At 36.8% G+C, this 26,005-nt stretch overlaps 1 protein-coding gene across 2 annotated transcripts in view; it reads right to left on the bottom strand.

Moving 5' to 3' along the window:
* Positions 1–26,005, bottom strand: part of CDK14 (cyclin dependent kinase 14) — a 308,533-nt gene that overhangs the window by 205,036 nt on the left and 77,492 nt on the right. For both annotated transcript variants that reach the window (XM_065731296.1, XM_065731297.1), the window contains 2 exons: positions 16,771–16,865; positions 3,101–3,180 (listed from right to left, as the gene is read on the bottom strand). In XM_065731296.1, coding sequence (XP_065587368.1) covers positions 3,101–3,180; positions 16,771–16,865 — 175 coding nt within the window. The remainder of the gene's footprint in view (positions 1–3,100; positions 3,181–16,770; positions 16,866–26,005) is intronic.

Here is a 26,005-nt window from a genome sequence, read left to right on the forward strand (position 1 = left end):
GATTGTTTATTATCTCTTCATTTATTTTTTTTTTCAGATAAGTTAGTGTTTATTTCCACAGTCACATAATCCACATATAAACTCTACATCTTACTCATCTTAATCTTTTTTCTACATACTTTTGGTTTCCACTGAGTTTCACAAGAGTAAGAATATGATTCCCTGTCCACAGGTATTTACAGAATTCCCACAGCATGGCCACCATGGAATATTTCAGTCTATAGCTTCCCCTAATTAACATCACACAACATCCCAATAGTAGTACAATGCAGGTATGCTATTTTCTCTCACTGCTTTACACAAGAACACATTCTACACCACCTTAAACAGTGTACAGTAGCTTTAATTTACATACAGCCAGGCTTCTGCTTGAATCTGCCTTGCTCTTATGGAAAATTAGAAAATAAGTCAGCAGTATGAAAGACTTTAGAAAGAAATGTCCTATGAAAGACCTCTGACTCATGTTACCATACATGCTTTTTTTTATTATTATTATGACAACACTACTACACAGATAACCAGAGTTAGAAGTTGATCTCATCTTCAATGGTATTTGCCCTTTTTCTAATTGTCCCAGTCTAAATTTTTGGTCAGGAGCCCTTAGTCAGCTGACAAAGCTCAAGAAAAATCTGTTCAACAGAATGTCTCATTCTTACTTTTTTTTCAGTCTTATCAGGTAACCTAAGAGCTCATACAAGCATTTCCTTTTCATTTCCCAACTATGTTGATGAGCTCAGCATGCTCAAGGTAGATTAGATGCTGCTAAGGGGATTGCAACAGCTTCCTTCAGATCTAACAAAGCCCACAGCTGTAGCACTGCTGTCAAATAATACAAGACTGGCACACCACTGTGGAAATTATCTTCCTAAAGCTATATTAATTGAAATGTATTGTTCCTTACCTTTCTGGCCCTAATATTTTTAGGGTGACAAAATCAAAACAAAGGAAACAAAAGCAAGAGCCAATCCAGGAATAGATTTTTCCCCTTCCCGTCTTATATATCAGGGTTTTCTATCTTCTATATGATACTGCCTGGATTTTATTTCTTCTAAGAGCTTCCTCAAATGTGAACAAAGTTCCACTATCCAGGAGACAAGATCAATTCTACACACGCAAAAAGATAACAGCAACTCCACTCTTAACCTGACTTTGACCTGTCCTAACCAAAAGTTGACAGAAGTTCAAAAAAACCCCACTTCCATTAGCCTAATAATCTTTGGATCTAGTTCCAGCCTAGATTAGTACTTAGAAATACAAGATGTGAGTATAGCCCCATCAAAATCAGTGACACACCACATGCTTAGGAGAATATATATGAATTAATAACCTTAAAAACTTTGTTAGACAGGAGCTTTGTTTTATTAATACCAAGTATAAGAATTTTAATGAACCATAACCACAGTGCTGTAGAAGATCTTAAAGGAAAACTCCAATGATAGTATGATTTTTTCTTTTCCACACAACGAGCTTCTATAATTACAAAAAAAAAGTCAAGCAGAAAATCTCTACCCTTGCTCCCAAGAATACTTATTTATCCTTAGCTCACACAACAAACTAGCTATTAAGGAAAAGACATTATTCTGTTTTTGACAGTTATAACATTTAATCTTTCATCCAGACCAAGCTCTCATTATAAAAACCTTTAAAGTGTCACTAAACAGGCATAAGAAAGCAGTATGTACTACATTCTCTTATTAAATCAGTACTGTATCAACTAAAAGACTGAAGAATAATAAACATATTTGAAAGGCAGACTGATATGCCTTGAACTCAGCATTGCAAATACTGAAAGCTGTGCTCGTAGCCTTCTACACACCTCGTTATCATGGCACAGCTGCAGGAAAAGGCAACTCCCAGAAAAAAAAAAAAAAAAAAAGAGTAGATCAATATGAATAAATGTGTCAGATCATTCAATAGTTACGACTTAAACAAAGCATAGCACAAGAACTGCTGAAATTCCTTTCTATATTGGCCACCCACTGTTTTCTCTTCTTTGTGGAAGAGATGCCTTTAAAATGCAAAAGGTAACAGAACCTTAGGGTACTGATCAACAATGCTTTATGGGTTTTTGAGCCCAGGATGTCAGCCCCAGCAATCTGAGATATTTGCCCAGCTTGGCCTAAGGCAGGCTCAGGGCATGAGCAGACACAAGAAGGCAGCAGCAAGGGACACTGAAACTGCAGGGCTTTGGCTGAGACGTCCATGGAACCACATCCCTCACATCGGGGTCTACACTGTAGGATGTTACTGGAATGATGCTGACAGTCAACACAATTTTAAATTATATCTTAAAAGTTGCAAGTCTCATCTCTTCAGCTCTCAACCAATTTCAGCTGAGTTTGAGTCAGCATGTGATGGTAATTTGTTATTTCTCTACCAACACTCATATTTAGTGCCATCCAACAGAGGAGGCTCCCACAGAGGAGGCACAACAATTTCTGCAGAGGAGCTCAAGAATGCCCAGCTCAAATCAAGCAGCTGTCAGCAGGGAGCATGAGGCTGTCAAGGAGAATGAAGAGAGCAGAGCAGAAAGCATGACAGGCCTCTCAGAGCAAGCTGGAGAAGAGTTATTTCCAAGCCCCACGGGTCAGTGCCCACAGGGAAGGGAAAACAAACAAAAAGTATTCCAAACCACACACAGCTTTTATGATGCTTTTACTTTTTGTGACCTGATCTTTTGATTGTCTTCACCAATAAATACTTTTCTTCTTTTCATGTTGTAGGTACATGAAAAATTACATCTACCTTCATTTTAACCTGCTGCCTCTAGGCAAGAAGCACCACTTATATGGCTGCTTCATGTTCCAGAGGGACTTCTCACACCCACCTTAAACATGAGTATGCTCTTAAGTACACACTCCTATAGTAAATCTAATGCAAACCACAGCAAAGGCAGAGCTGCATTATTTAACAAGAACTCCCACACTACAGGCTTTGTTTTTGAAGAACCAAAGTTTCTTCACACAGAGAACACAATCATATAATTTGAATTCCCAAGCTATTCACTGTAGCACTGCACTGAAATAAGAGGTGCAACATAATTACAAAATAATAATAATAGTAAATAACACATGCATAATCATCAAGGCAGTGTGCATACCTTCCCTGATAGCTGTAAATGGGGTTCCTTCCTCTTCTTGTAATCTTATCACCTTCAATGCCACCAGCTTTCCATTAACCCTAAACAGGGAAGAAGAAATTAAAAAAAACTTAAAGCAGAAACAGTATTTCTCATAACTTCCCATCATGTACTTATTGAATTTCTCCTTGTCAATACCAGTGATTCATTTATAGCAATGTAAGAAACTCTTCATAGTTTCCATAATGTCAACTTTATATTTTCACACTCATAAGCAATCCAAGAAGTGATCTCAGTTTTCTGTGAGTCAGTCTGTTTCTGTTGCAGCACTAAACCAAAGCTTTGTCAAGAAATAGCACATTGAACATTGAAAAATATGGTTTTAATGTATCCATCCTTTATTTGATCAAAATGCTCAAACAAAAAGGCATACAATTCTCATTAATCTTTCAATGTGCAGAAAATCCATATTTGTATTGATTGTCTTCTTTCCACTACATCACGCCCATAATTACTATCCTCCAAAAGCTATAGAAGTTTGAGATGGGAAATATTTTTTAGGTCAGTTCCCTTCAGGGCAGGATTGTTCCTGAAGTACATTCTTGACTACATGGACCAGACTATTTTCAGATTATAATGATTCTCTTTTATGACATTAAAAATATTTGGTGCTCCAAGGGACCAAACTTCACAACAGAACCCAATCTATTTTCCAATCTGTTTGGTTGGTTTCACTTCTAGAATTCAAAATTTCACTGCACACAAATCCCATTTAAGACTTAAAAAACAAACAAACAGTAGGTTCACCTCATGTAAATTAAATACCACAAAAACGGAATGAAAATTAAAGATTGGTATTCTTAAGATATTCCTTAAGAACAAACTCATACTTCTAAACCTTTAACAGACTCCCGAGCTATGAGAAGAAACGGTAAGGGTAGGTTACCAAAAACATGTCAAATAAAAATTGTTATTATTTCAGTTTCTCTCTGTAAAAGCAAAATTAGCTTTTACAGGCACAAAGCCCAAGGAAGGATTGGAGCTTTCACACTCCTCTAGTCATAGAATTTCCCTGTTGCACTGGGCTCTAGAAGATGTATTCATTTTTCTAAGCAAGATGACATAGACACCCACCAAATCTGAATTTCTCTTCTTCCTCAGGCTGTTAATTTTTGCACTTATGTAACTTCAGTGACACAAAGGCCACAGTATTATTTCTTCTGCTTAACTTTTACTATTGCCAGATTTTCATTACACCTACACAGTGCAGTGCACAGTGACTGTGATCAGCTTAAGAAACCTTGGTTTTCAAAGGATTGTTTACTCATCTTCTTCCAACTGTTCACACTTCAGACCAGCCCCAGCTCAAGTCCCAAGCTACTAGTCATTGTTGAAAGATAATTAGCAGCTTAGCCCCACTATCTGGATTTATCCTCACAGTTAACAGAATCTTGCTCCAAGAAACATTGAATGTGATGCACAGACAGGAAAATAAATCGTAATAAAAGCAGAAATAGAAAGACTGATCACAGACATGCGGCTCATACTATGTGTAGTTTTCAGTTTCTCAGTCAATACAGCACCCCACCCACCACATACATATAACTTAGACACCCGGATAATTTGATTATTTTACAATGAATGAAATAACATTGCAGGAGGAATTTAAATAAGAAAACTCATTCTGCAGATCAAGAACAGGATGGATGTTCTACTCAAAGAACGTGATGTAGAAGACATGCAAACAGCAGATCACTGAGGTACTAAGGAATGTGGATGGGGACTCCTGCCAAAGAGACCAAAAATTATCACCTAACGTTGTGCAGATTGAATATTTTTAATCCAAAGTCTAGCATTTCAGTGACTCATTAACAGTAATAACACAAACAGCAGCAGTATGGAACTTGCTTTGATGGATTCACAATTACACAGTGCTCTCAAACACAGCATGTGGGCTGTGCTATTTAGTTATCACTGACACTTTGTCATTGGTACCTATCATCATCTTGACAGACATCACGACAACTCTTAACACTACTAAAATGACTGAGCTAGTCTTAAACAGTGCTTATTCCCTTTTAGCGTTGTTTACATCCAGAATATCCACTTATAACTTCTGGAAAAGAAAACAGCCTCATTAGTCTCATTTACTCCTCAGTCATTAGAACTTTTTTTCTTCAGCTCATTTTTCTATAAACAGGGCCATTTTAAGTGTACATCTGGAGGTATGAGAATTGATGAAGTATCACCAATTAAAAGAGATAGGTGTGTATGTTTAGCTACATCCTTTAGCTATTCTTCCACTGATGTAACCTCAGGCTGCAGTTAGATGGTACAGCAGTGATGAGCTAATGGTTACCTCAGGGTACAGCTTTGCTCCTGCTAAATCCCTCCTGATGTCTTCTATCAGCTCTTGTTCTAGCTAGTCCCTACAGCAAGATACTTAGTGAGCTTAAATAGGAAAATATCGGAGACTGGCCCTTCCAATAAAATATATTTTCAAGAAAAAAAAAGATAAAAGCATATTTCATATTTTATAAACAAAAAACAAAACAACCACAGCACTACAAAGGACATGTGAAGAAGTGGGACCACCCCTTTGAGAAGCAGCTAGCCATGAGTTCAAGTCAGTTGCATCATGAAATTACGCGCTTAATGTTGTGATGACTTGTCAAAGTAATGTGGCAATTGCAAGAAAGGAAGATGAACAAACCTACTCTGTAACCCATCAGTGTTGACTTTGAAGAGGTTAGCTGTGATCAGGTTAGCAGAATTCCCCCCAAATATTATTTCACATTTGGCTTACACATCTTACAAAGCATGCTCACTGTTTTCATTATTTTTTAACACAACTAGGAAACTGATAGGCAAAGAGCATTTTAGAAGGGAGAAGTCAATGGTGCTGCACCTTTCAACACCTAGGATTCATTAAATCATCTCTCTTGTTCACTCCCCGCAGTAAACGGTTTCGCAGCATCTCACTTCCTCTGTCCTAAACTAAGACCTTTCTCTTATCCAAAATCCTTAGAAAAAGGAAGGAAGTAGTGAAGCCTCTCTAGTGATTACATAGGGATTTTGCTCTGTAATTCTAGGCAAATCACCAACAGCTGCTAGTTAGTTTTCCAGTTCATGAAAATTCAGCATTTTAAAGTTAGATAATCACTCCTAATACATTTCAGATTTGATATGCAATGCAGGCAGAAGAAAAACGAATCCAAATACTTTTATGTGGCATATGGTAAAAGTTTGTGCATCATATTTAATAAAAAAAAAAAAAAAGCCAGATGTTACCAAAAAATCTTATCTATCTTTCAGCTTTTTCTAAAACAGCTCCTATTAGTATTACCAAAATAAATACATTGATACAAACACCTATTTTTGAGAAAGTACAGAATATTATAATTGATTTAATGCTTTAGTGTATTATTAAGACATATAATAGTGTTTTCAATATAAAGAACATGAAGTAACTAATGACTTAATGGCCTTTAGTAGGGGTGATGCTGATAATGCCATGCAGAGAACAAAAGAGTACAATAACACTATTTTCACAAGATCTTCAGTTATATTTAGATGCAATAAATGTTCTAAATATAACACATTTAAAGGAGTCAATTAACGTAAAATCTGCTTCTCTGGATTTCAATCTGTTTATCTAATAGAGGGTTGTACTGCTGGCCGGAGATGAGGCCTAGCTCACAACTCTGGCACGTGCAAAGCTTGGGAATACTCTGGTGAGTAAAATCACTCATCAGCACTGCTGTGATGCACATGATTTTGATACTTACTTCAAGAAATTAACTTTTAAGAAGAAAAACTCAACATTTGATGACCAAACTCAGAAAATATCTAGGTAGACAAACTGTAGTGATAGTAATGTCACAAACACATCTAAAACCCAAAAGAGACTTGGTGGCCTAATGAAACCTCTGCCAGAAGTTTCCCGTGACAGAAACCTGACAGAAACAAAGTCCCTCTTGCATTTAGTCACTTCAGACTACTTCACAAATGAGTTAATAATTCCTAGGTTTTTTTTATAAATCTTTTAAACACTACCACAAATGACAGCTCAACAAAACGCGGCTTATACTTCTCTTACTACAAAGGTACCTGGAATTTATAAAAATCATTTACAGTCTTGCCCTCCTGAATAATACCAAATGGAATAACATGGCTCATCACTTTCTTTTTCTGACTTCTATCATCTTTTAACCTCCATCCTAAACAAATCTAAATCATTTAAAAAACAAAACAAAACAAAACAAAAAATCTGGTGGTTGGTTTAAAGGTATTTCACACTGCTAATGCTTATTAAGGTTAAAAAAAAAAAAAAAAAAAAAAAGAAAAAAGAAAAGATCAAAGAGTTCCAGGAAATGTGACATATTTAAATTATTAACAAGTAGTGTCACTGGAAGCCAGGGATTCAGCTCTTCACAGGACTCAGCCTCACAGAAGTAATGCTACAGCCTTCACTTGGGTGTGAACCAGAAAGCAGCAGCACAGTATTTACCCTAGGTCCCTCTACCTCCCAACCTGCATCATTCACCTTAAGGCAGCTGCTCGCCTCAGTGTTATCCCTACCATTCCTTTACTCTGAGGGCGGTGAGGCACTGGCACTGATGCCCAGAGAGCTGTGGGTGCCCATCCCTGGAGGTGCTCAGGGCTGTGTAGGATGGGCCCTGGGCAGCCTGAGCTGGTGGGGGGCAAGCCTGCCCACAGCAGGGAGTTGGGACTGAATGAGCTCTGAAGTCTTTTCCAACCCAAGCCATTCTATGGCTCTATGATCCCAATAACATGTGTTCATAGTACTGTCATTGCTAGCAGTTGTACTCAATATAAGTACATTTTATTTCAGTTTTTCTGCCAGATTCTTCTCCACAATCCTGAGCAATATAGTGCATTTTTCTTCCCCCTGTTTCCACAGTTGTCTCTAGAAATGATACTTCATCACCTCTGCAAACCACCTTGAAGGTTGAAGCACAGCGTACACAGCATAATGCACTCTCTAATATACAAATATAGAAAACAATCTCCCAATGTTTCTTTCAAACACAAAGAAACTCACTCAGTAAGTGATAATAGTCAATGATTCATCTTCCAGTTAGTATCTTCAAGCCTGCGTAATTTGAAAATGTTTTCAGACAGAATAATTATTCAATAACCTCTTTTGGTACTTAGACCACTTTCATATTTTTTCCACCATTTGGCATTTTAGTTCAGCATCAAGTTGTTAGTAGTTTTGCATCAAGTTCAACTTTTAGTTAAGGGTTTTTATGAAGCATTAACAATACTAGAAACATTTACAAATCATCTGCTTATACACTTCAAAATGTCTTGACTTTCAAATGTATAGTGAAGAGCAGACTACAAAATATTCAAAATGTGTCAGCTAAAAATAGAAACTGAGGGAGGGAAATAGAAAAATAAACAAAAGAAAACAAATCAGGCAGCTCTATAAAGTAACTTTGAAGTGCATTTTCATAATCCATGAATATATACTTCTTTTCCAGCCATCTGGAACTCCTCAGATAAAAGCAGTTTCATTTGCAGGTGAACACTGATTTTGAACAATTTGCAAGAAAAGAAACAGTTCAGAAAGTGTAAGTCACTAAGGCAACAGAAACCATAACAATTCTGAAATATTCCATCTAAAGAAATTGGCCAAAAGATATTATCTGTGAACTGGACTGTTGCACACAAAGTGTATCAGGGAGCATATGAATATAATACTTCACACTGGCATGGATTAAAGCTAAGGGAATGGCTAAAGAGCAGAAGTGTGACAGACAAAACAATGTCAAGTTCTTCAGGCTATCTGAAGCCTAAGGCACTTGCAATGGATTACACATAAAACAAAAGGAAAGACAATGAAAGAGTCATGAAGGTTTCAAGAAAAATAAATGAAATTCTTCAGTTTAAAAGAAAAATAAAGTGAGGATAGCAATTAGCCCTGTTGGGCATCCTCAGTAAGGGATGCACATTAAATCATAAAAATCAAAATCCCTAGGTGATCTTTTTTTCTTGCGAGCAGCCATTCACAAACATTTATATGAAATACTTCAGTCAGCCATTTTTCATAAAGCATTCTACAATACATCAAGCCAACAATAAACACAGGTGGTTTCCACTGATCATCCTACTATTCCCTGTTGCCTCAAGAATAATATTGCATAGGAACTACAGCTGGTGCAGGGCATAGGCACTGACTTTCTGTGCAATATTTCTCTCTGAGATCTGTGTTTTATGCCTCTAATTTCTTATTGATTTTTGGGTGAATAGAAAAAAGTACTGTCTTTGAAGGATATAAACATAAAATGCACTGTCTGGGGAAAAAAAAAAAAAAAAGCTTTTCATATTCTGGTACACACTGGAATCACTCTGATATCAATATGATTTTGAACAAAAATTGCAGCAGTATCCCAGCTGAAGAACTTCCCCACCCCACAGCCTCTGTGCACTTTGGGTGACAGCACCGGCTGGGACAGGACACCACTCTGCATCCCAGACCATTCCTCATGTTAACAGTTAGAAGGGAAGGGGAAGAGAATTGGATTGAGGACAAGCATTCTATATGGGATGTATTGTTTGAAACTGCAATTTTGTGGTAAATTTTAGGCAAAATCTTATTGATTGACCTCTCTGCTAAGAGTTCTGTATCTTACTGCAGTACTTAGTACTCAGTAAAGGTTAGTACACTAAAAATCATATGGAGAAGCAAGAAATAGGTCGAGATCACAGCAGGGAGACTGGCAGACATTGGCTTGCTTCTCAGAACACAGATCCATGCTGTGCAAGAAGCAGTCACAGATCACATCACTTTAACTGAAGTAATCGGTTTTAATTCTCTGCCTATAGCTTAAAGGGCAATTAAACACTGTGGGAGGAGAGGATGGAAACCATGCCAGTACATAATATTGCCAAAAGCATAGGGTTTTTCCTTAGGGGCAACAAGTGGAGTTCCCAGGGCAAGTACAGAATGCCTTTACACTGCTCTGCAAGGGGCTCCCATTAAGAGCATCTCGTTCCTGCTGTCCCTGGCTTCATCACCAGACTCTCAGGGCTCAAGTCAACATTTATTTGGCAAAGATCAAGCAAGATTTCATCACTTTAAATTCAGGTGTATTTATAGTAATGTTCAAGTGGGAAGAAGGTCAAGGGCTAGCAGGAAGATACGTGTCCATACAGACAGACAGTATCTCTTGAGTTCAGCTGCAAACAGAAAAAATACAATAATTGAAAAGGAACCTGTTGCTATAACTTACTTTCTGCAAAGTACTTATAAAGACAGTAATATTTTTCAAAGTTGCCCACAAAATTACATGGAGATGAAGGATTAAGCCACAATACTTATATTAAAAATTTCTGTTAATCTGTCTCAACAGTAACTTGAAACCATGGAAAAGAATCTTAAAAAAAATAAAAAAAGAAAGGCAGAGAGATCACGAGTAAAAAACTATCCTTCACTTGCCTCTCAAATTAACTTCAGTAGGATTTTATTTATTTACTTTAACTCAAAGTTATTAAAGGAAATGACAAGTTCACAGCATTAATCAATTATTTCTCCAGAATTTTACTGGAAATACAAGCAGAATAGTGATCTGAATTTCAATACAGACAGTAAGAAACCTTTTGGGATTTTATACAACCAAGTAATGTGATAAATTAACCTGAGAGAACGTAGAAAATGAATATGCCAAGATGAGCTTTATTATGCGTGTCTGAAGTTCAACATGTGAACTCAAATAGATTTGCCCATCGATGCAATGACTGTCAGACAAGAAACAAATGGTTGCATGGCTATTTCTGAAATAAACAGAAAAGCTCAGTCTGAGAGAACAGTGATTCAGTTTCCTCAGTCACTCCGTTCTGTTCAATCTGCTGCTTCCCCACACTCCAGGGAACCACTTTTATCTGACTACAAAAAGAAAAATCCATCATCCTTTAAGAGGAATTAGCCCACTTCATTTCACATTCCTGAGATGTTATCACAGATACTCAAATAGACAGAAAAATCACATTTAATAGGGAGACAAGGGCTTGGTACTTCTGATCCTGCCCTATTTCCAAAAAGCCAGGCTTCTCATGAAGGCAAGTTACAGCACGCATTCCTTCAAGAAAGGAATGGCTGATTTCAGGTCTTTGTAAGCTGCTATGTATCTATTCATCTTTTCAAGTAGTAAGTTAGAATTGTGGGATTTTTGTTCTATCATTACGATCAAAAGGGGTGAAATCTAAAAGGCTGAAGAATTCTTCATTAAAAGAAATTTCATGCAGATATTTAGAAGAAGAAAAAAAAAGTAACATAGCTGTCAAGATTTTACCAAACAAGTCTACAAAAGCAGACTAATTTTAAAAATGACTTTCAGCTTTATGGCATTTCTTGAAACTTCTGTTCAATTGAACAGATCCAATGAGAGCGTTGTACAGACTCTGCATTCCCAGTGGATCATGGATTCAAATTTAAGACAACACTCAAATTTGGGAAATCCTTAACTTCTAAATGATAACAGTATTATAGTATCTGAATCACACAATGGCTGAAGTTGGAAGGCTCCCCAGCAAGGTGGTTGAATCACCATCCCTGAATGTGCTAAAAACAGTCTGGATGTGGTGCTCAGGGACATGAGTTAATGGTGAGTTGTTAAGAGTTAGAGTAGTATGGTTAGGTTGAGGTTGGACTTGGTGATCTTGAAGGTCTTTTCCAACCTGAGCAATTCTATGGTACTTACGGGTCCATGCAGCCCAGCCTCTGCTCCAGCAGGGCCACTCTGAGCAGGGTCCTCAGGACCACACCCAGACAGCTTCTGAAGATGTATGAGGAGGAGATCCTGCAGTCTCTGCATACCAGTGCCACTGGCTCTGGCACCACACAGCACAGAAGTGCTGCGTGGCGTTCAAGGGGAACCTCCCGTGTTCCAGTTTGTGTCTCTTCTCAGCACTGGGTGTGGAACAGAAGCCCCTTTCTTTATTGCATGCTCCCTTAAGTCATTTATAAACATTGATGAGATCCCCCTGAGCCTCGTCTTCCCAATCTCAGCTCACTCAGCCTTTTCTCTTAGAAGAGGTGCTTCAAACACTTCATCATCTTTGTGGCCCCCCTCTGGATTCGCTGCAGTAGTTCTGTATATTTCTTCTTCTAAAGAGCCAGTATACTCTAAGGAATACTGGGGTTTGAACAGAAGTGGAGAGCCGCCTCCCTCTGCCTGAAGGCAACACTCCTCATAACACAACCCAGTACCATTAGTAAAAGGAAACACTGCTGAAGTCTTCAAAGCATCAAAAACAATCTAGCACTCTCAAATTTCCTGTCAAGAGTGTTCAGTAAAGGATGTGTTTGGAAACTTAAGAATCATTATATTAAAAATTTATTTTACAAAATAAGCATCATGATTTGTATACGTCCTGGTTATCTGTTCTACCTGGGCCTGTTCAGTAGCTGCTGAAGGCAAAAGAATGATGACAAGCAGTTGCCTATGACCTCCCCAGCCACAACTTTCTGAATCATTTATTGAAGTTTTAGGCTTGAAACTACAACAATATAGGTGAAAACCCAAACATTACTTATTCCAGAACTTTGCTATTAAATATCCTACTGGAGGACACACTAAGTAATTTCAGCCCAATAAACCCTGCATTCAGAGCGCTCAAGAAAATATTGCAAGCAGGGCAAAAAAAGGAGTTTGGGGTTGAACCCAAATGATCTACAGCATTGAAACACACTGCTAATTCCCAAAGCCATCAGAAATGTAGAGAAAAAAAAAATTGAAGGCAGAAAAACATGTAATTTTTTTAATGTTATTGTTTCAAGTGATATATAACCACAGAGGTTAGAGACAAGCAGTTTAAGAAGCTGAAGGAAGTGTAGAATGAACACAGCTCTACAGTGCTCTTCTTAAAAATCTTCTTCACTTTGCAGTTGTCATATATAAACATTACTAGTCTTACAGATGCCTAACACCCAAATCTGAGGTCATGCCTGATTGTTCCCTGCTTTCAACATATGTTTTTCCTTTTTTTCCTCTTCATTTTTACAGACCTACTCAGACTGGAATTCTCAAAGCTGAATGCATGCAAATAACATATAACTATCTCCCCTGTTTGGACTTAGGAATTATAATTGCAGTGCTTTAACAGTCCATTTGTTTGGGAGAAAGAAAAAAAAAAAAAAAAAAACTCTGCTTGAGCATGGAATAGTGGAATAAAAACGAAGAAAATAAATTATCTGAGAGCAATTGTTTAAAAAAAAAAAACAAAACCAATTTTCCTGGACACATTAAAAATCTCCTGGTAGAATATGAAACCAAATTATCTTTGTTCTCAAACACAGTACACAACAGTATATTTGTAGTAATAGGACAGTATCTTTTCCTCCTTTTTTCAGCCAGCTGATGACTTCATTTGAACTTTGGTAATGAAAACCATAAATAACTACTTTATGCAAAGTACCAATGATCAGCAGTAACAGAAGCTGGTTCTGGGAGACATCCTCAGTGACTTGCATGAGTGTGTCAGATACAGAAACATGATATGTTGATGAGAAAGCTAGCAGTCTTTTTTATAATGAGTAAAAAATTGATTTTGAAATGAAACAGATTTTCTTTCTCTCCTGCCTCAGTTCATTCTAAGGTAAACAGAGGTTTTTCTTCCAGAGATTCAAGCAGGCCATAAATTCAAAGATACTTTTCATTTAACGAAATAAACTTGAATTAGGAGTTGTGGCTGTATCAACTAGCCTATAAAATACAAATTTACTCAGATCATGGATCATTATGAAACATTTTCAAGCAGCTGAATATAGAATTCAAATATAAACAAAAACAGGAAGTGGATTTGGAAAACTCAAAATTATAGCATAGTACTCCTTATTAAGCTGGTAATAAGCTTCTCATGGAAGAGCTCATGGAAGAGCTCATAATGGAAAATGATTCATTCACAATAAGGGAAATAAATCACATTGCTATTAACAAATATTAAGATGATCAGAACTGCCCAAGCAGTTAGAAGAAAAGCAATGTCTAAATTACAAACAAGTAAATACGTGTATGGGAACTGTTGAATCTCGGCCTGAACCACTGATTGATCACCTGAGGCAAGCACTGAGTCAGCCACAGGAGCACAGGTGAAAGTGATATACCTGTGTGATTGGAAGGGGTGGAGTCTGGCTCCACCTCTCCCAGACCCCATTTAAAGGCTGACCACCACCAAGGAAGGATCTCTTCTTGGAGATCTCTCCAGGGTGGAGTCAATGGTGAGCCTCAACCATTGTAAAAGGTGAGCCACCCTTTATTTACTAGTACTCTGTGTACCACCTATATAAAGCTTCATGGAAATATACCATCCTCTGCAATATCTCTATCTGAATTCCTTTCTCTAGAACTATTCACCCTACAATACATAACATAATAAGACTGATATAAATATGAACTCAGTTTGTATTCTTCCAGATGTAGTTCAGCCAATTTGTTCTCAAAATACTTGCTAGATGTTATTATAAAGCAAACTTTGATATTTATCTACAGCTTTCCGAATGTTAATAAGATAGAATATACATATAGCATGTTACGTGGTTACAAAACTCTTTTAAGAAGAAAATGTGCCATTAAATTCTCAAAACTGCAATGTCCTTCAGTTTGTAGGTGCTTTACTCCTACACCTAATAAACTTTCCCTTGATTTCTATTACTTGATGTCTATGTATGTCATGAAATTTATTTTTAGAACAAAACAAACAAACAAAAAACCCACAACTTGGTGCACGTGCCTGGTGATAAATACTAAGCACAATAATTTTGAGTACAAAGCATCATTCAAAGTAGCTCTATCTCATCTTAAGTTCTCCAGTTTCTGCTACAGTTAAGGACACATACCCAAAATATCTTGTCAAATTGATGAAGTTGAGCATTAGAGTTGGTTGAAAATCAGAGATTCTTCAATATTTAAATGAAAGTACCTTTTCTGTGCACATATTACCAACTTCTCTATATAAGCTCTGCATCTGTGTTCTTCAGAGTGCTGTGAGGGTTCAATACTTCAGTAGTCAGAATCAGCCACATGCCAAAACAAGAAAGGCCTCTTTTGACTTGTTTCACCCATTTTCTTTTCCACAGAACAGACAAACAGGGGATATAGTAATGCATATCACAGCCTTACCCTGTATATCTACACCAGGAGGTAGAAAAAACTTCTGTATCATTATAGACAGTGCTATAAGCAGTAAGAGCCAGTCTAGCAGAAAGTAGCACTATTTGGCTCTAATGGGACAGCAAGAGCTGGCCTGATCACATGCCCCTACCCATTTGTTGACTCCTCAGCTTCTCATGGGGACTGAAGAGGTAACAGAGCTTTAATTTACATCTTTTATAAGAGCAAATAAACCCTATAGTGTTTCCCCTGTTCTTAAGGAATTGATGCCTGATGTTATGAAGTAATGTAATTCATCTGTTTCTCCTGGAAATAGAGGCTGGGATTGGAGGTGCTGAATCTGGATGGTACTGTGTAATATAGGAATTGTTCAGTTCTTGAAGGTAAAACTAAGTCAGCAAGTAAAGAAATACTACCTTAGGTTTAGAATGAGACGAAGAGATTTACTGCAAATGCATTCTTACCAAAAATCAAGTTATACATTTTTTCAAAATAGATTTTATAGACAGCAAAAGACGTTACGAAGCAGCCAAATAAAGTTGTATAATAATTATAATTCACACCACTTATTTAGAACTTGATATTTAAAGTGGAGAATGCAGAACATCCCATAATATCAATTTACTATTCAGCCGCCATTAAAATCATTGAAGTATTTCTTATAGATCCACAGTCAGCTCCATTAAAACACTGAAGTATTTCTAACCAATCTATGTTTCATAACACACACAAATCACCACTGAATGAAATAGCTTCAGGGAAGTATTGCTTTGCTTTTAACTTTTGGTGAATTCCACTGATTGACAGGACATCCAGTAACCCCATTTCCTTAGTTCAATCTTATTGAAAGGCAGAGCATATCGGATAACTATCACCAGATACATGCTGTGATTTTACAAAAGGGTTTTAGTGATAAAGCACAAGCTGAAATCTATACGTTCTCCTCCAATTATGTAGGCCTCAATAAAAAGATTACTTATATATTATGTCTGGAATTTATAGTGATGGGTAACTGAACTCTTAGCAATTCAAAATAACTTCATTCTCTTGAAGAAAGCTGCCAAGGATATACAATATATGCACCACCATGGCAAAAGTGTAAAGACTTCTTTTACGTTTACAATTCATTCATTTGTAACAGCTCTTGGTATTTTATTCACACTTTTTAAAAAGACAAGCCAAATATTAACAAATTCATTTAATAAATATTTTCAGTACTGCTCTCAGGCATTGGAGAAATCTTTTATCCATGAAAATTAAATATCATACTTATAATTTCGCATAGATATTGAGAAAGTAGTGCAACAATAAAGTATAAAGAAAACACCAGATTAACTAGATAGAATCTCATCTTGTTCTGACATGAAGTAATGTTAGCTGTGCAGTATGGTCTTAGCCCCTTTCACTAGAGAACACAGTAATCAGTATCCATCTGCATTCAATTCATAGGGTTCTCAAACAAGTGCAGCAACACCAGTTACTACTTTCTGCTTATTTACTGAAATGAAATGTCAAAAAAAAAAAGAAAGGAACAAAGAAACCACCACTTACTTGCTTTTCCCCTTGTATACTGTAGCATAGGACCCTTCGCCTAGTTTTTCCAGTTTTTCATATGAGTCTGCTTTTCCAAACTTGGGACTTGTAGGCTAAAAAAGACCAAAAAAAGAAAAAAAGATGATCTGTCATCATCTACTGCAAACAAAACTTGAACTGCTTCAATTAAGATTTAGAGATTAAATGCCTTTATGAAACCTCACTTACTTGCATCTTTTTAGGACAATAAAATAATTAATAGTAGAGCTAATAAAATGACAAAACAGGGTACTCCAGCAAATATCATTAAACTCCCCAGATGGTAGTTGCCCATATCAACTGTATACTCACATCTCTGGAAATATCAAAATTATTTTGTTCTTAATCAAAGAGATGTTTCTGTTTCATTCTTTACATGTATAACTTAACATAGTGAAAAGGATCACTAGCAAATAAACCAGCTTATCTTTGTTAAGAGATCTAAGCAATAGCTTCAATCTGCCCTAAAAATTTGAATTACAAAAGCTTCTTGAGTAATTTATGTGAATGTATATATGTAAATATGAATTTCTATAGACTGCAAAAAACATTCTGTAAGTATCCAGTGCCCTCTGCACATCAACTATTGTTCAATGTCATCAAACTACTACAGGAAAGCAGTTTAAAGGGAATTATCTTGCTTCTGAACTAAGTTTATCATCTTCCGCTTGTGGATTCATCTTGAGCTGGTAGTTACAATGGCATGTATGAGCAGCACTGTTGAACCAAGTCCTGCAGTCTTCACATCTGCAGTTTAAGTGTGGCATTGAAAGCAGAAGCAAGCAAAACACAGCCTCTTGCTGATTCCGATGGCTCAGCCCATCTCTCTGCCTAGCTACCTGCTGCCATTCTTCCCAAAGAGCACCACAAAGCTGCAGAAACAGAAATCCTCTGACACAAAAATGATTCATTTGGAAAGCAGATACTAAAAATTAAGAAAGATAACATCTTATGAGGAGCTGTATTGCATAAAACCACATTTCCAGATTTTTATTCTGTGAAAGAATGTTGTTCCAAATGATGCAATACAGTATCTATTTTTTTATTAAGTTCAAGATCTGCCAAGTGAAGTCCTGGTTTAAAACTAGATATAGTAGACACTAGAATAATATATATTTTTGATAATAAGTAATGTTTTTAGTATATGGGTTGATACAGGTTTTTTGTTTCTATACCTGCACATCTATTTAAAAATTGGTATGTTAAGAAACACAGACATGTAGAAGAAATGTAATTGTACACAACAGAATATTTCTTAATTAGCCTCACAGAAGATTATGACAATCATATACTGATGTGAATAAAGGTAAAAGAAAATAAAGGAAAATAAAGAAAAAGGAAAAGGAACCACCTGGATTTCTCTTTTAAGGAAGTTTCAAGTTAAGTTTGCAGAGTCATTGAAAGAGAAAATAAAGGGATATTTTTAGTGTCATGTTCCTTTCTATACCAACCCACCTCTAAGAGTAAGTAAAAACTAAAATATCAAGGAATGACTGAGATTAAAATTTCCAGACGAAAACGCTTTTTTAAAGGAAAGATTCAGTTAAAAGGACATTTTTGCTGTGAATTAGCCCTAACTTTTACAAACTGAAGTAATTTGAAGCAGTTTAGCACAAACATTTTTGCGCGCAGCATATGAGAATGTCCCTGGAAAATATCTGAGTATTTTGAAGTATACCCTGTTTTCCCAAGCATCCACATCCTCCATTTTCTGAAGAAGTGATTTTTATGTCTCCTTGTAGCAGAGGTACACTGCAAAAAACTGATTTCCAACTGCCACCGTCAATGGCACGTATTTTAGACTGCAGTGGTCTCATGTCCTGTACTTAAACCAACCAAAAGAGTTCAGGGCAGAAATTCTGGGGGATCAGCACTGATGCTCACATCAGATTCAGGGACTGACTCCATAGCACTCTAGTCTACACCCTACAAAGGAAAGCAGACAAGGAAATTGAGCATGTGAAGAGTTGAATTCAGCTGACAGACCCTAAGGCACTGTAGATAATAAAGATTCACGTTTGGGATCTTATGTCTAATTTACAAGCAGAACTTGAACTTCAGTTTTCTGGAAGGAGCCAACCATTGTACGGCAGAACACAGCTGTATCTAAATTCCTTTACAGCAATGGTTGAAAGTTTTAAATCAACTTAGCCTAAAAATTGCTCCTATTTAAACAGACAACAGTATCCCAGGTGGGATGACTTAGGATTCCATATGCTTTCATTACACCTAATTAACCATAAATCAGGAAATAAAAAATTCTCTTTCCTTAGCTGCTCTAAATATTTCAAAAGCCATAATTGTGGCACTTTGGCACACGTACACATTTTTGGGGACTAAGACCCCAGCTTCCTATTGAATTATTTCAGGATATACATGTGCATATTTGCAAACTTGTGCCTTTTCATCTCTCTACAGTACACGGAACAATCTTTTCTTTTGCCATCCAAGTCCTAAATATGAATAACTGATGAAAATATGTCACATGGGAACTCTCTGATCTTTTTCCTCTTGCATTATTGGGACCACTTCATTACAGATAAGAGAGTAATGTGCTTGGCTCCCAGAACAACACTTAAAAAGGCATTCCGCATGGTTAGGAATGCAAGTTTTATTTTTTTTAATCACAGTTGTATTACAGATGTCGCTAATAGAGGTGACTAAAATGTTTATTCAAGTAGCTTTCTCATTTAATTGTCTAATTATGGACTAATGTAACATTACAAAACTATAGAAGAAAAGCATTGAGATATTTAAGCATCTCCTGTATAATGAAAAGTGATAGGAAATTACTTTTCTCATTGCAGACTGCAGTGAACACACAGCGAGTAGCTTTGTTTGGAGTGGCAATGCTGCTCCAGTTAACAATAAATAGTTCATTGGTAGTTTCCTCGTATAGCAGGGAAAGAAAAGGACACAGTTTATACATGTGTTTCACATTCACTCTTATTATCACACTGTGATTTACTTTAATTTTATACCTCTGGAAACCATAATATAAAAGGCCATAACAACTTGTAATGCCTTAAGATCTTGACAGGAAACAGGGTGCCTTTAATCTATTACCACTCAGTAAATCAACAGCAGTAATTACTCTTACAACCTCAGGCTCATTTCCCCATATTCCAGTTGCCAGCAGCACAGCAGTAAGGTCAAGTCTCATGCCTCATTCTTCCCTTAAGAACTGGTCCATCCTTCCCAAGAATAGATAAACAGGATAAGACCATGCACTGGCAGGACCGCCTCACTCCTCACTGACAAAAAGAGAAGCTGGTTTTGACTGACCTGCGCTCACCAGGCAGCTCAAATTCCTCAACCAGTGCCTGCCTAACTAAGAGTAGACCAGAATCAAGCTGAAGTACAACCTGTTAGCCACTGTTCATCCTACATGTGGTAAACCATGGTGGACCTCCTTGTCTCCCCAGGTGACCGCACTCCAGCAGTGGAGTTTGGCCGTCTGCTCCAGTGGGATCATAGAACCATAGAATGGGTTGGGTTGGAAAAGACCATAAAGATCATCTAGATCATAAAGATCAGCTCCCTCATCCTGACTTCATAGGAGAGGTGCTCGAGCACTGACCATCTCTGCGGCCCTCCTCTGGAGCCACCTCAACAGCTCCACGTCCTTCTTATGCCTGGACTCACTACTCCAGGAGGGATCACTGAGAAGAACTGCTCACAGCTCCGTAATTATGAACTATTAGATCTCGCTTATTTTTCCTTGCATTTGTAATTCCAAAAGACTTAAAATTCTTGACGTTATCTGCTGTAGAAAAGTATTTCAGAGGATTTTCCAAGAAATAAAAAATAAAAATAAAAAAAACAACAGACCTCTGCAGTTGCTTAGATACTCTGAATTATACTATGCTCCCATATTCAGCATCAAAATTTGATGAAATTTGATGAAGTAAAAGAGTTTGCAAATTACTTTGCAATACATTTCTTAATGAAATATCAAAGACAGGTCTCACACAGGTCATGCAGCGACTTTGGAAAATAAGGAACAAAATTTCCCCAACATTTTCCTTTTAATAAAGTCTCATATATTAATTTGAAGTACAATAGCTTGCATTTGCTTAGTACAGACATTTCTTACCTCTTTTTCTAGATTATAAAGCCAAGCCAAACTCAGATAATCAAAAATATGATATTTTCAAAAATTTATGTTAGATTTCAAAGAGATATAAATAAAGTGCTACAAAATTGATTGAAATAATCTGAAATTCTGTGTAACCGCTAAACACCATAACCATCTCCAACTGTTTCATTATTGCACTTTCATATGATTATTTTTCCAGATTCTCAGCCTTGAATTTCATTACTCAGATTTTCCCATGTTAGTTTAACTTTCTCAATCATTTTCATTTTTGTTAAAAAAAACCAAAACATCTTGTTACTGCAAGATAACAGATTTTTTGATGGTAATATTACAATCCAACATACAATTTCACTTTTAAATATCATCTTCTGTTTGTTTGCTTTCAGCATTTTATTTCCTCCAGTAAAATATATTGGAATACATTGGAATATTCTGCACAGGACATGGTTGACTGAAGCACACACATTGAGCGAGACATATCCAGAGGTTTGCAGTGCTTGCAGCAGCCACTGACACATCTCACAAGATGTCTACCTACATTCTAGTAAATCGCTGCAATCCTCTGATTTGACCCAGACAAGTTTTCTCAATGGAAAAGTCTTAATTTTTATCTGAATGTATGTATTCTGATAAATGCTTGTACAAAGTTACTTTTTGAAGCTCAACTACTTCAGTCACTATTTAATATTATTCCTTTATTATTATCATTCATTTTTTTACTTAGTCCTCCTTACTGCAACTCTCCAAAATACCAATGGTACATGACTGCTCAGCACACTTTGTCCTTTGTCTGAAAACCAGTTGATTACTACATGTGTAAACTGTACAGGTAACTGAAGATAATTAAAGTCTTCAACTCTTCTATGAATTGTTTATCGTAATTTCTTAGATGCAAGCTGAAGACTGATCTTTTCCAAAGTTCAGCATCAGAATGTTGTACTTACTAAAATAAATCATTTTTTTAAAATGATGGGCAAGTCACTGAAATGTGTGTCTTTATACCAGGGAATAACTTTCCAGAGAACTCAGATAGGAAAGAGAGAAGAGATACTATGGACGGAAGGGAGTCAAGGTGCTGGAGCCTTTGAAGAGCTGCAATTAGAACCAAGTCTCCATGGAGGCCAGCACAGATTGTAGTGGATCATGTTATTCCCCAGAGGACAGAAGCACAGAGAGGTGCGCTTCTTCCCCTTGAGGAACCACACAGTTCTACCTGTTTGCCTTTGTGTTCTTCTTTCTTTGAAAGCAGTTGTCATTACAGAGTTTTCTTATTATTAGCTCACAGTTTTCCCAGTGCAAGGTTAAGCTCACAGCACCACAGAGTGCAGGAAGAGGGCATTTTTGTTGGATGGGTTTCAGCAACCAAGATTAGATTTTTTTTTTTCTCTGGCTAATTAAATAAAGATCATACTAAGAGAGAGAGAAGGAGTATGCCAAAATGCTGAACACAGAAATAGAAGAAGCTATTTCAAGCTGACACGAGTGTATTAAAAATAACAGAGTAAAAGAAACAAGGGAAAAGAGTTCTTTCTGACCAGGTCATTGCAAATAACCATTTCACTGATAGAGACTGTAGGAGGGATAACAGTTATTCCAAGATTCTGCAGGATGAGTCCTCACACTACGTTCTCATGTGAACCCTGTCTCTCTCAGAAATTTCCAAAATCTATGTAGTAAAGAAAGCTTTAATGGAAAATTACATTGAAAATCACCTGACTGTTCTTATACAAGCTGTGTGGGTTATGTTCTCATGCATTTTTCATAGCTATAAAACAGCTTGTGAATGTCACACTTAACTGTCACACTCCTGAGCTTAAGTTTTAAATAGATTTTTTTTTTAACAGTGGGATATTAAACTTCAATATAAAGACATCCTCAAGGGAAAAATATTATGTTCACAGTACCACTGTAAATTATTTAAAATAAAAACTAAAGTTCTGCTCTGTGGTATGACTCAAAAGAAAGTAAGTTATTGCTAGAATAACCTGAAAGTAAAAGGAAGACCAAAAGGCCTGGGATTATACTGCAAAAACTGAAGATTTCATGTTTTATATTTTGTCTTCTTTGTCAGAGTGGTAAAATCACTCTACAAAACCACATGCACACGTCACAGTAAGGAGATCCCTTACATTTTTATCATATTGGTCAATATGAGCCCATTTTTTTCTTTCACTTTTAAACCTTGCAACAAGGACTGTTGTCTAGGACTACGCTCAAGGGATAAAAACTGAGAACCCCTTGGGAGCTTTCCCACTGCCTGATCTGTTGCCTGCATCTTCCCACCCCCACAACACGCAGCCATAAATGAGCAATCTGAGCTATCACAGAGCTCTGCAGAAGGGCTGGGTGCCATTTGTAAAGATGTTTACTTATTCCCCAGGCTATTAAAGCACAGGAGCTGGACCAACTGCCACATTTTATTTGCTTTATCAACTAAAGTATATCCCCCAGGTTAACATTCTTCAAGCTTCCCTCTTGCCCAAAAAGAAAAATCAACACTCCACACTGAACTCTGAAGGTGTCTGACCTGAGTGAAAAGTATTATCCAAGAAAGATGCAGCTTCCCTTGTGTTGCTTCCTAAAAATAGAGACAGTTCCATATACCTTAACAGGAACACGGGTGAGAACAGCACACAAAGTCTTTAGGCAGACAAAATGACCCCTTCCTTTTAGACAAAATTCAAAATTTAGATTCTGCTTTCAAATTAGGATTTTTATGCAACATATTTGCAACAAGTTAATAGAATCAGTTCATATTTTTATTTGCATTTCATTGGAGAAAAGTTGCAACTGGACTGAAAACAAACAGAAGTCACAGAAACAGAGGTAGGACTGCTCTCTTAAAAACAGCACAGACTAAATGTAGTAAGGCACTACTTATCCAACAGATTTTTAACAGATTTTTTTTTAATTTATGTAAATGCATTTTAATACATGTATTAAAAATAGTATTTCATTGCATTAAGTTTTTCTACTACTGAAAATGCACGTAACTTAGCATGACATTTGAATTCATTGCCATGGATCCTAAGGCATTCAAAGAACAAACCAATGTAAGCACCAGCACATAGCTAAATCTTGACTGGACTGGTTAGCTTTAAAACCTGCACATTCCTATTTACATACTGTGCAAAAGTACTATTGTTATATATAAAATATGAATACTGAATACAATGAAACTTCACCTTGGAGAAGAAAAAATGTGGCTGGCGTGCCCCAAGAGAACACATCTCAAGTATAACTTTCAGAAAATTAGTCAATTCATCTTCCAAAGAAAGAGTTATTTTGGGAAGAGGCACATATGTTTGGGTTTGAGTTGTGCTTATTTTATTTTTACTTCTGCCCAGTGCTTAAATGTTCTGCCACCCATTGCTTTCAACATTGTTTTTAACAACCCATTGTACCTTTCAATTTTACCAGAAGCTGGTACATGATAGGGGATATGATAAATCCACTCGATGCCATGATCATTGGCCCAAGTATTTACAAGAGAATTTTTGTAATGAGTTCCATTATCTGACTCGATTCTTTCTCAAAGACTTCCTCTGCTGTACTGCCCCATACAACGTCATCAATATACTGCAGATGCTCAGGAGCACCACCCTGTTCCAATGCAGTTTGGATCAACTCATGGCAAATGGTTGGGCTGTGTTGTTCTTCAGTTGCCCGGCTCTTAGGAACATGAGCATCTACATGGCGCACCTTTACAACCACATTCATTATTCGGGCAGCAATGTCTCTCCACAGTTCAGCAGCCCAAATAGGTTTACTTAGTCATAGCTTTACTCTTTCTTCTGACAGAGAGCATAGAAAAACAAGTTTCTTCCAATGGTAGGCAAAAGACTCAACATAACAATTTGTAAATCATACATCTTCTCCATACGCATGCATGTATGTATGCATGCTTGTGCACTGTGTAGCACTGGATCAGAACAGAGATCTGCCAAGCCAAATCACCTTCCTCTAGCAGTACCTGACAGGTGATCCACAGGTAGGCCAATTCTACTTAATAACCTCCAAGGTGAAGAACAACCATTATTCTGATGTGATAAAAAAGAATTTTTGTTCTACAATAGTTTTCATTCCATAATTACATTTCATCTCAAATCAGTTTAAAAATTTGGGATATTATACTCACAGATGTTCTGCTTGCTGTTGTTTGTTTGTTTTTTATTATTTATTTTTAAATGAAGGGCAGGGAAATGCAATGCAGTGTCACAGTTCTACATAAAGAGAATGTAAATGTCAGGTGGAAGGACTTTTTCTGTTGTTTTTATAAGACAAACTGATTTTTCCATTTAATGTGCTAGCTTCTTGCTGTGCTAATTATACTGCTACTGCACTAATTAACAACATGGAATTTCCAGAGAGTTGCAAAGAGGTGTGACATTAAGTGCAGAAAATTACTTTTGTTAAAGAGCAAATGGTTTATTTTCCAAGTAACAGTCTGTGGGCAGAACACAGAGTTCCAGCTTTCACAAACTTCTGTGTTTCATTTTTCTTATCACACCATTTAGAAGGTACAGAAAATATAAAATGGATCACAGTCCACCTACTGAGTATTATTTGTTGATTTTCACCAAGCTCTGATGCCGATAACTGCCAGGGAGTTGCATTATAAAAAAAAGGTTTCTATTGAGAAACGTTAGTTTTGAGACCAATTTGGAACTTTCATCTGACTTGACAGAAGCACAGATTGATACAGAGCCTGAAAGCCTCAACCTTTTGCAAGATATCAGTTCTTCACCTGAAGGCTACAAAGGACTTAAATGATGAAAGGGAAGAAACTAAAATGAAGCCTTTTCTAATACAGAGCCCTCTAGTAAGCAAGTGAAAACTGAAAGTAGCATACTTCTATCAGAGTAGCTTAAAAAATAGTTTAAATGAAACAGTCAAAACTGCATCACAACTACACAAAAGGCATAGCACGCTCAAGATTATACACAAAAACTGGAATGTCAGTTCAGAATGGCATCATCCACACAGCAGAAGAATTTCCAGAGAAGCAACTTATTGAATTATAAAGGATAATATGGAACAGCTCTCTGACACGAAAGAAAATGTAATCACTTGAAAAGGAAGTAGCAAGGGAATCTTCTACACAGCATCAGAACT

The sequence above is a fragment of the Cyrtonyx montezumae genome, unplaced genomic scaffold (assembly GCF_038088225.1).
Source record: "Cyrtonyx montezumae isolate F1298 unplaced genomic scaffold, pur_monq_1.0 scaffold_14, whole genome shotgun sequence".
Lineage (NCBI taxonomy): Eukaryota > Metazoa > Chordata > Aves > Galliformes > Odontophoridae > Cyrtonyx > Cyrtonyx montezumae.